Raw genomic sequence first — 10,936 nt, forward strand, 5'->3', positions numbered from 1 at the left:
CTTAGATCTGATCTCTGACCATTTGTTCTGCTTTTCGCAAATTGCATGCACACTTTCAAGGTATGAAAGCACTGATTCCTAGACAGAAGAACCGCTTGCATTACAGACCAGCTGTAATTCATCTCTACACAGTGTATTTGCACAGTAGTATAAGTGGACAGTTTCAGTAAAAACTGCATGAGCCAGAAAGCAATAGGCGGCACAGAATGCTCAGAAGAAATCATTTCGCGAACTGGCAAAGGTGGGCCATCTCTTCCTCTTCCTGGTAAGGTCAGAGCATAGTACAGTATTCTCTTTTTTTGATTTGGTACATTGGAGATGACACTGCCCGTAGCATCTAAATACAGCGTCTTTAAGGAATGTGCTAAAATATTCATCCCCATTGCGGAGTAAAGGTGGGCGTCAAATGGGTCAACTTGAAAATTGTGTACATACTCCAGTGTGTTCCAGTGAGAATTTCACGAGGGCGGCACATGGTTACTGGAACGTACTGGTGTTTCAAAGGTTTTCGTGTGATGACGAACTTGAAAGTAGCACCACATGAAGGGAAGATACATTTGGCCCTCACCTTTATATAAGGGCAATGCTGTTTTCGGCATCCTGTTACACGTACATGTTAGTACGTGAACCTGAGTGGACAGCAAGGAGAGATTTTCCGAAATTTTTGATACATGTGGTGAGTCCATGGCCATCTAAGTTTATTTATTCCTTTCAAAGATGATATTTAGCTGATATTTATGATATTTAAAGATGATAGCCATTGGGGGATTCTTATTCGAAATCATGGATAAACAACAGTGAACAAAGGTAAACAAAGGCCTGCCTGATCATAGCAATACATGATCAAACTGTTCATTTGTCTAGTATGCCAATCACCCACCAAAACTTCATGCCTTCTGCAAAATGTTTTATTTAGCTAAAATTTAACATTTGTGTGAGTGCATGGTCTGCACTGCTCCAAAGCATCTGCTCTATAAAGTGTGCGTTGCAGCAGGAGTCAGAATTCACTGATCACATAAATTGAGGTGCATTCAGTGTGATTCCACAAACCCCTTCACTCCATTGGAATGTTCTATCTTTTTCTGGAGGGTAAGGGCAGTGACTAACATTGGGAGTATTTTGCAGTATTAAACACGTATTTATACCGATTTCATCAGGCTCCGAAAATTCTTCAAAAAGAACAGAGAATGACCTTCTCAGCTGCCATAGTTGCAACTCTTGCATCATCAGAGCAGAGTGTTCAACGCACCACTGTTTTCCATTTGAAAAACGTTTTGCAATGTTTTGTCAGGGCTGAACGCAAGATCACTGGCACATCATCAGTGTCATGAGTTGTGTCTTGCCGATTTATTTTTGCTGATTTAAAAAAAAACTTAACGATTACCTCTTTGCCTCCAGGTGCTGCACACCTTTTTCTTGCAGCCCCCTTTCCCCTTTTTGTTTTTGCTATGATTATGGATTATAAATTCCACTGTTTAGTAGTTCACTTTCTTAATAAAACTGAAACACTAGTTGTGGCACCTTTATGATATGATTTGTAGCAGGTGAGCCAGTTGTGTGTATTACAGGTGATGGTTATTGCAATATCGACAAAAAGTGGCATCAGGTTACACTCACCCCGACGCTATTACGCATATCTTATCAATCAACTGTGAGCTCAAGGCTACACTCTAAAAAATGTTTAGTTTGCTTCAACTCAAAACTGGAAGTACAGTGTGAGTGTTTCCAAATTAGAAGCTCCATTCACGTTTGTCCCTCTTCTCGAGAGATGAGTGACAAGCGTTTGCATCTTGTGGTTTAGGTCCCACTGCTGCCGAGGCATGGCAAAGACTCGGATCGTGGGATTTGCAGGTTTAAAAGGCTCTTTTAGGGTTACTGGATTCCGCATAGCGCTTCTGTCGAGCAGCACTTTAGGAAATGTGTGCCTTGGTGTTTGGATTCTAACACTCGAGGGCATATTCTTTGAAATGGCATAACAGGGCACTTTAATATTTCATAGGCCTTTTTTTTGGTTTAAAATAAAATATACTAAAATTATACTGTTAGCTCCTTAGTGGGGCAGTAACCTCAAAGGTGCACCTCCTTTATCCCTGAAAGGGTGCATATTAGATTACATAAATACAAAACTTGCATATGTTATTATTATTATTACTATTATTACTATAGTTTTAATAAAACTGTTCTACTTTAAATATTGGCCCTGTTGTACACTATACTGTTAAAACTTTTGTGGTTGGTAAGAGTTTTAATATTTTTGCAACAAATCACTGCAAGCTATCTAAAGCTGCAATTATTTGAAAAAACAAACAAAAGATATGTTCTGTATTTTCACACACTAATTTTGTACTTAATATACTACAAATTATACGTTAATTATATAGAAATTAATTAAACATGACACTACAATCCTTAGTACTTCTTATGATAATCTTAACATCCATGAATATGAACAAAAATGATGTGCATACTATCTCTGTATTAAAAAATGTATTTAGTTGCTTCTTGTAGTACACATGAACCCACTAGTGTATGAAAGATGGACCTCAGAGAACACTATAAAATGCAGTTTGTGACCCCTTTAATGTATTAGCAATGCTCTTGTTTACAAACTTATTTCTGTACTTTTCAATGGTTTTAATGATCTTATTTATTCATATCCTGCACTGAACACGTAATAAAAAAATCATACATTCACAAGGGGAAAATAAGAAAACCACTGAAACTTGTGTAGCTGTTTTTATCATCAAAAACCCAGGTGTTTGCCCAAAGTTGTGTAGACATTTCATCACCAGACTCCAGTGTGAGAACAATACCATTGCTGGCATTACCATTGGTGACAGGCTTCCATGAAAACACAGAGCATTGAGTTTGACTGTTCTTCAAGAGACTGACTGCCATTTTGGTTCCACTGTGACAATGAGCATAAAATCTGAAGTAATAGGCTCCTTTCATTGGTGCTGTGAAGATACCTGCAAGACATGTACCACATAAAATGTCACCATATGTGAACAAGATTATGAACTGCACACCACTCTTTGTCATGTTTCTTTGTAGTGCTTACCACTATTTGAATCATAGGCACTTCCAATATTACTGAAAACTTTTTTGTAGACAAGAGTTTGCGGAGTACCAGCGGGCCCAGTGTGTCCTAATCCAGATGGCAGAAGTCCAGCCGAGAAGGCAATTTTTTTGCCTGTGAACAATAGACTGACTTGTTTTTCTTGTCATTAAACCCGTCTTGTCATTAAAACCATTAAAATGTGTAGTGTAAAAAACAAAAACAAAATAATCATAATAATAATATAAAAAAAAAAAAACTACAAAAGTTAACTACAAAATAAACTACAAAGTTGCTTTTACTTGCCTTCATTCTCTTTTTGTAAAGATTCAAGCTTATTTTGTAAGTCATGTGTTGTGCTTTTTAAAGCTGTTTGGAATAAAGGTAATATCTTTTTACAATGTCAGTAAACAATTACTAAAATAAGTTTTTTTCAAAATGACAGTTAATGACGACGTTTAACCTTCCACCTTAACTGCATTCTCACACAACACTGGTCAGTGTTTCTTCTAATTTTTGTATTCTTTCCTCCATGTTTTTAAGCTTTTCAGGCTCAGCATTAGTGTTCATGTTGTAGACTCCACTCTAAAAGCCAACTAAATAGATGAGGATGATCTGTAAAATAAAGAGAAACTGAACTGGAGAAATTGGGTCCACAGGTCAAGTCATTGCTTGAAATGTAACAAATATTTAAACAGGAGAAACATTTGTCTTGTCAGAGTGAGCAGCAGCTTTAATGTGCTTGCTGCGTTTGTCGACCTGGAATAGCAGCTGTTGCTAGTAAGGAGTTTGAACGTGTTAATTGTTGCAACTTTTAGAGCCATCCAGTCCAACAATACTAAAGCAATGGGTCAGAATTTTCCCTAATAATAAGACATGGTTTACCAAAGACTTGAAAAGTTGTATGAATGATAAAAAAAGAGCATTTTGTATAGGTGATTTTATTACTTTTAGAGATTGTAAAAGAGTTGTTAGGGGTAAATTGAGGGAAGCTAAATTACATTATAAGAATAAGATTGAGGAAAATTTTACAACAGGGTATGTTCGGAAAGCATGGGATGGTCTAAATATTATGATGGGTAGGAATGATAAAAAGGCATAGTGTTCCAACAATTACTATACCTATTTATGATATACCATTCATCACTAAAAACATACGTCTTCCAGATGTAAATGCAGATGACAAATAGACATCTCTGTGATGTATGTGTCCTATCAGGGGTGTGATCCGAAACCACGGTAGTGAAAGTTTGTAAACTAAACAGAGACAGGTACTGTGTATAGAGATGAAAATATCTGTTAAAAAAAAATTGTCACGTGGAGTTCACTGGTGTCTGCCATTTTGTGTGGATCATATACCACTGTGTTATTTGAGTTAACGGAAAACTCAAGTGAGGTAATAATGTTCATTTATGGAACAAGAGTTGTAAAATGTGAAGTGACATGTGAGAATATTATAATTGTCATGGTTGATTCAGAGCATGTTATTTATGCTTTAACTGAGAATGTACATACTCTAAACAAGTTCAAACTAAGTTTAAAATGGTTTGTTTTGTTTTTACTGCAAGAGATGTTTATATGCTTGATGGAAAATGCAAGTTTATGCAGACATGAGCAGTGGACACAAGAATTAAGATGCTCCATTTGTAGTCGGCTGTGTATTCTTATTTTTCAGATTCCTATACTCCTATCCTTCTTTTATTAAATGTGTTACACTGGATAGACACCTGTTCCTTTGCAGACCTTTAACACAGGTAATCTGCAAGGCCATGGCCAACCCGGTGGTACTGAAATGGAATCTTTGGTTGAACTTAAAGGGATACATGCTACAGCAAGGCTTGCGTGCATGACAGGACTCAATTTGTCTGAAAGAAGAAAGTCATTTATGGATGGGTTCATTTTCATTTTTGGGTGAACTAACTCTTTAATGGAAATCAAGGATGCTGACTAGACTCCCGTTTCCCCCATGGGATTATTTGGTTTTCCCAAGTCTCCAGCAGCACCCACAGACGGTTAAATGCTCTGTTTACTAAGCAACAGGGACCCTATTCCATAGTGACGTTGGACCTTGAGCTGCAGAATCCATTCTGATCTCAATCCAGAGAGAAAGAGGAGAGGGCCGGGCCCTGCTGAGTCTCGTGCTCCCTCTCCATTCCCTTGCTTAGCTCTGGATGATGGAAGCTTTGTTCAAGCTGGGCCCGTCCTTCCTGCTCAGCACAAGCCCAAGCAAACTATTGATGTGATAGCAGACCCACATTTTCAAAAGAGCACTTCTCCTCTTCTCCCTTGTAGGGTCCACCCAACTGGCCCAGTGAAGGTATCCAATGGTGACAAAGTTATTTAAGTAAAATTCTAATCTGACTGCATTTTATTTTGACTTTGAACTTAGGTTAGAATCCCAATTATTGTTGATCATTTACAGGATAATTTATCTAGACATCTGATTATTCTATTTAACTATTTGACTCCATTTACACTTGGCATTAACATGTGACCTGTAACCAGATGTTGTCCACATTGAAAAGGCAGGTGTAAACATGCTTCTGATTGGAATGTTATCCGATTAGCATATCCTGGTCCAAAGGTTGTTGAGGACCAGGGCCGTACCCACCATTGAGGACCCCGAGGTCCGGACCTCTGTATTTTTCTGACAAACCTTCTAAGGTATGCAATTATTTTTAGGGAAAATAATGACACAACGACACTGGCCAAACAAATAAATATAGTAGCTGTAACGCCACACCAGCAGAGGGAGCCCTCACACACTGACTGACTGTTGCTGCTCCCTCTGCTGCTTCGTTTGTTACTTCCTGTTTGGTGGCCATAAAAGGAGGCCATTTTCAAACAGAAAGCTGCGAAGTATTGTTTTGCTCTTGTCGACTCTACCAAGCGTTTTCCCTGTTTTCATTGCCCTGTTTTGATTGTCTCGGTTTTGTTTCTTGCCATTGTTTTGTCAAGTTCATCGCCATAGTTCTGTCTAGTTTTTGCCATCGTTCCTTGCCTTGTTTATTTGTTACTTTTCGGACTGCTCTCTCAGGTTCTTGGACTCTGCCTGTTTTGTGGACTACGCTATTGTTTGGTCTTTGTCACACTGTTTGTTGGATATTGACCCTGCCTGTTTGACTACGATCTGTTTATTAAAGCTCACACTTGGATCTTATACTCTTCCTATGAGTCCTCATTACAGTAGCCTAAACAAGATAACATCTGCGTTGTCTTGGTGGTCTTGCAGCGCTCATCAGTGTCAAAGTGTTTGTGATTTATGGCCAATCAAATCAAAGTGCCAAGGTTTATGCTCACAGGCACTGAGTGTGACACCTCAGACAGTTACGAAGTGCAAGATGTAAGTAGCAAAACCAAATATTTCCTATTTATTGCTGTTTTACGATAGAAATGTTAGACAATCGACATAAATATTCAGGGATGTAAACTAATAAATTTTTGTCTAATTTCGCTATTTAGATTTATGTATGTGATTAGGCTATGTACGATTTTGGAATTGTAAATGTGACCACGCAAGTGACATTAACGAATCTGTTTTCATCATATACGATTAATAAAATGAGTGCACATATTGGGAATGAATTTAATAAACTCAGTTATAATTATCCTGGTAGCCTTCAGTAAAATCACTTGTCTAAAACGATTAAACATGAATATCAGCTGGCCCAATATGTACATTCTTCACTTACACACAGATTAAATGATGAGATGAGAGAAGAAGTGCAGGTAGGCCTAAGTATGGGATTAGCATTATTACATCATTTGCATTATTTGCATTATTGTATAGGTTTCTATGTAAGTACTGGTACTCCTGATTGGGCTGAGTTTGGAATTTAGTGAGTTTGAAGTAAAAGTATTTGATGGACTTAAAATATGTGTCAGAAGCATTTACTCAGTATCATTATCTCATTTTTGACCGAGATGGCTTTTAGCTGGTTTTGCATTTGAACTCTTCATGTATATACACATATATATATATATATATATATATATATTGTTATTGTGTATTGTCAAAAATATCATTCATTGTGAAATTTAATCTGATTCTCATGTTTAAGAATCTGTTATCTTGAAAAAATAATTTATGCTACTACTGACCACTGACTTGGTTTTAAGCCTATATTGTTATCCAATTTATGAGCCCATGCCACCGAACGCCACCAACCAATCTCCATTTTGGGACTTTGGTATTCATAAAAACCTGTTGAGTACACATTGTGATCGGATCTCAGTGTAATGTAAATGCAGTCCAACCATCTGATTAAGAGCCTCTGTGATGTATTCCTCCATCACCTGGCGCTCCAGGATGGACAGAGGATAAACCCTTCCCTTCGGTAGTTGAGCTCCAGGCAGCAAGTCAATAGTGCAGTCCCATGGCCGATGAGGTCGTAGATGGGTGGCTGCTTGCTTACTAAACACATCCTGGAACGCCATGTACTCCGCTGGGATCTCAGGTGTGAAGGCAGGTTCAGGGCTCTCTACCCGCGTGGATGCCACTAGAGCTGGAACTCTAGTAGCATGTTGAAGGAATGATTCCAATCCAATGCTGTCGTCATACAAAGCCATGGCGGCGTGAATTTCCTGGTTGAGCCCTTGCCAGTATGCTCCCAGCAGTGCGACTTCATTCCAGCCGCTAGCCGCCGCCAGCGTGCGGAAGTAGAGCGTGTATTCATTGACCAAAGAAGTACCTTGTTGTAGTCGGAGCAGCTGATCAGAAGTGGTGAGAGTGCCGGTCGCTGTGCTAAAAACTTAGGAGAAATGACTGGTAAACTGTTCATACGAGTTAATAATGGGGTTGTTGGAATTCCAGATTGCCTTAGCCCATTGGAGGGCCTTACCGGTTAGTAGAGATATGAGGAAAGCGACTTTGGCGTTCTCCGAAGGAAACTGTTGTGATTGCATCTGGATGTACAGGTTGACTTGTAGAAGAAAACCGCTACACTCAGCTGCCTCGCCTGCAAATGTGGCGGGCATGGCCATGGGACATCCTGAGGCAGGTGGCGGCGGAGGTGTTGGAATTAGTGCCGCCTTGAAGACATTCACCAACTCAATGAGAGGATCGACTGCAGCTGGTGTCTCGGTGCTCATCTTTGTGAGTGTCGGGTCTTCTGTCACACACACACACGGAGGAGACGAGAGGTGAGTGACAATCCAAACCAACGTTTACTGAACAGAATGTAGAACACATAGGGTTTGAGACAAATGGTAAATGAAATATCTCACGGTCCTTGTAGCATGTGCAGGTGATAGTCCAGTATAGCCATGTTGAAAATCCATAGAGCACAGGGGAGAACAACGGAGAGAATGCAAATGGTCAGGAGCTGTAGTCCACGGGTGCAAACGGTAGACCCGACAAGAGTAGAATGCCTGAGAGTCTCTTTATAAATATCAGGTGCACGTGATGAGAACTCAGGCGATGATGAACAGGTAGGTGGTGCTCTGGGTGACGTGGCAGGTGAAGGTGGCTGTGGTGAATGCCTGACAACATTCAGCTGCTTTACAAAAAAATTACTCAAATATGTAGCTTCTTTTCTCGCGCATGAGCATGAGCTGCCAGGGGGGTGCACTGTAGTCAAGATTGCTAGCATTGCTAACGATGGCCTTTATGTTTTAATTTGTATATATACTGTTAGAATGACAGCTTGGTAAATTTTCTAATTCCACTCTTCTGGATTGAGGGTGAATTGCCTGTATTCATTGTAAGACCTCATGCACCGAACCGAGATATCCGTACCGTGACGGTTCGGTATGAATACATGTATCATTACACCCCTAATATGCATATATACAGATGCATCTCAAAAAAATTTGAATATTGTGAAAAAGTTTTTTGTTTGTAGCCTATTTGAAAAAACTGAAACTTTCATATATTCTAGCTTTATTACATGTAAAGTAAAATATTTCTAAAGTTTTTTTGTTTTAATTATAATGATTAGAGCTTACAGCTCATGAAAGTGAAAAATCCAATATCCCAAAATATTACAGTATTTATATTTGAGTTTCATTAAATGACCATCCCCACAGTATAAATTCTGGGTATCTCTTATTTGAAACCACACTAATGGGGAAGACTGCTGACATGGCAATGGTCCAGAAGACAATCACTGACACACTTCACAAAGAGGGTAAGTCACAGAAGGTCATTACTGAAAGGAGTGGCTGTTTACAGTGTGCTGTATCAAAGCATTCACGGGTGAAGAATCACACGACAAGGTCAGCTGAGTGAACAACCCCGGAGGGTGGATTTTATTAACAATACTTGTGACGGTGAGTGAGAAAAGCGGGGTGTGAGGCTGGTGCAGCTGGTGCTCTGTGTCCTCTTCGGGTGCTTGAAAGTGGGTGGCCAGGCGTGCTCCAGTGTGGGCTGTCGGTCACTCGCTGCTTTCTAAAAATAAGGAGAGAACAGAGGTTAGTTGCCATGCTTCCAGCTTGGGTCCTTCGACGATCTGACTGAGCAGGACAAACAGCTTATAAGCTGTGCCGTTGATGAGGAAGCAGCGGTCACCGATCAGCCGTAACGAGGACGTGCAGGTGTAGATCGTTTGTAGCCGGAGTCAGAGCATCAAGAGTCACCACACTCAGGTGTCTTCAGGAAAAGGGCTACCGAGCCACTTCTGAAACAAAAACAACATCAGAAGCATCTGTTAGAATTTTACACGTATCATAATGTTTTTCAGTGTTTGTTAGTGATTTTACTCATTATGATAGCTATAATTACATTTTTATGTCATGAGATTAGTCCACCACTTGTATGTAACTGATGCATGTGTTTAAGTAATGTATTTAAGTGATGTGTACAAAGAGTAAAGTAAGTCTTTTAAGTAAAGCTGTTTGGATCATTGGATCATGATTGTCCAGTTTCCTTGTGTTTCACTTGTAATACCTACAACAACTGCCTGATGGCTCATGTCTATAACATAAAAGACACTTGGAACAGTCACAGAATTGTCACAGTGCTGAAACATGCTAAAGCTAATGGCTTGCAATCTTGTAACACATTGTAGATTAGAGGTAATGCTTCGAAAGTAGTAGCAGCACTAATTGTGCACCCAGCAACATATTTCGGCTGAAAATGGCATGCACACTTAATGCATGGTAGTTTTTTGAGAATATTTCTCTGAAGTGTAAAAAACACTGAAATATTGAAAGGCACACAGTGCTGTTCCAATTCCTTATAAATTAATGCAGTACAGAATCACAAAGTCTGTGATTTACTTACAAAGACACACTTGATCATCTTCAATCATGATATATGGTCTAAACAAAATCATCAAAATTACTTCACCACCACATCAGAGGGAAACCCTGCTGAAAAAAACAGCTAAAACCAGCTTAGGCTGCTTAGCTGGTTTAAGCTGGAAGTAGCTGGTTTTAGCTGGTCTCCCAGCCTGGCCAGGCTGGTTTTAGCTGGTTAAGCTGGAATTAGCTGGTTTTAGCTGGTCTCCTAGCCTGGTCAGGCTGGTTTTAGCTGGTTAAGCTGGAAGTAGCTGGTTTTAGCTGGTCTCCCAGCCTGGCCAGGCTGGTTTTAGCTTGTTAAGATGGAAGTAGCTGGAATTAGCTGGTTTTAGCTGGTCTCCCAGCCTGGCCAGGCTGGTTTTAGCTATAAGTAGCTGGTATTAGTTGGTCTCCCAGCCTGACAAAGCTGGTGTCCATTTGACCTAATTACAAATTAATCAGTTTGCTTCACTTACTGACAAGGTTCAATTCAAGGTAAGTTTAATGGTTGAGGATGCAGGTTTCTGTCATTTTATGAAGGTGGTTGATCCCGATACAATGTCCTGGGTAAGAAATCCTTGATATCCAGTGAAATTCTAAAGCTCTACAAGCAAGTCAAAACCACACTGAAGGACTCCATAGATTCTGCAAGCAGTGTGG

General features: G+C 39.6%; 1 protein-coding gene across 1 annotated transcript; it reads right to left on the reverse strand.

Moving 5' to 3' along the window:
* Positions 1 to 2,691: 2,691 nt before the first annotated feature.
* On the reverse strand, positions 2,692 to 3,628 carry LOC127160197 (complement C1q-like protein 4). Its single transcript, XM_051102854.1, has 4 exons — positions 3,553 to 3,628; positions 3,365 to 3,427; positions 3,062 to 3,193; positions 2,692 to 2,969 (listed from the first exon to the last, which is right to left on the reverse strand). The coding sequence occupies exons 1-4, from the start codon at positions 3,626 to 3,628 to the stop codon at positions 2,692 to 2,694; spliced, it is 549 nt and encodes a 182-aa protein (XP_050958811.1).
* Positions 3,629 to 10,936: the final 7,308 nt, after the last annotated feature.

Source organism: Labeo rohita, unplaced genomic scaffold (assembly GCF_022985175.1).
Source record: "Labeo rohita strain BAU-BD-2019 unplaced genomic scaffold, IGBB_LRoh.1.0 scaffold_30, whole genome shotgun sequence".
Lineage (NCBI taxonomy): Eukaryota > Metazoa > Chordata > Actinopteri > Cypriniformes > Cyprinidae > Labeo > Labeo rohita.

Excerpts from the sequence above, each read along its gene's own strand:
- LOC127160197 (XM_051102854.1), bottom strand. The coding sequence starts at position 3,628 with ATGAACACTAATGCTGAGCCTGAAAAGCTTAAAAACATGGAGGAAAGA. Across the intron at positions 3,428-3,552 it reads ATTAGAAGAAACACTGACCA|CTTTAAAAAGCACAACACAT; the intron begins GTGTTGTGTGAG and ends TATTCCAAACAG. Across the intron at positions 3,194-3,364 it reads TTTACAAAAAGAGAATGAAG|GCAAAAAAATTGCCTTCTCG; the intron begins GCAAGTAAAAGC and ends TATTGTTCACAG.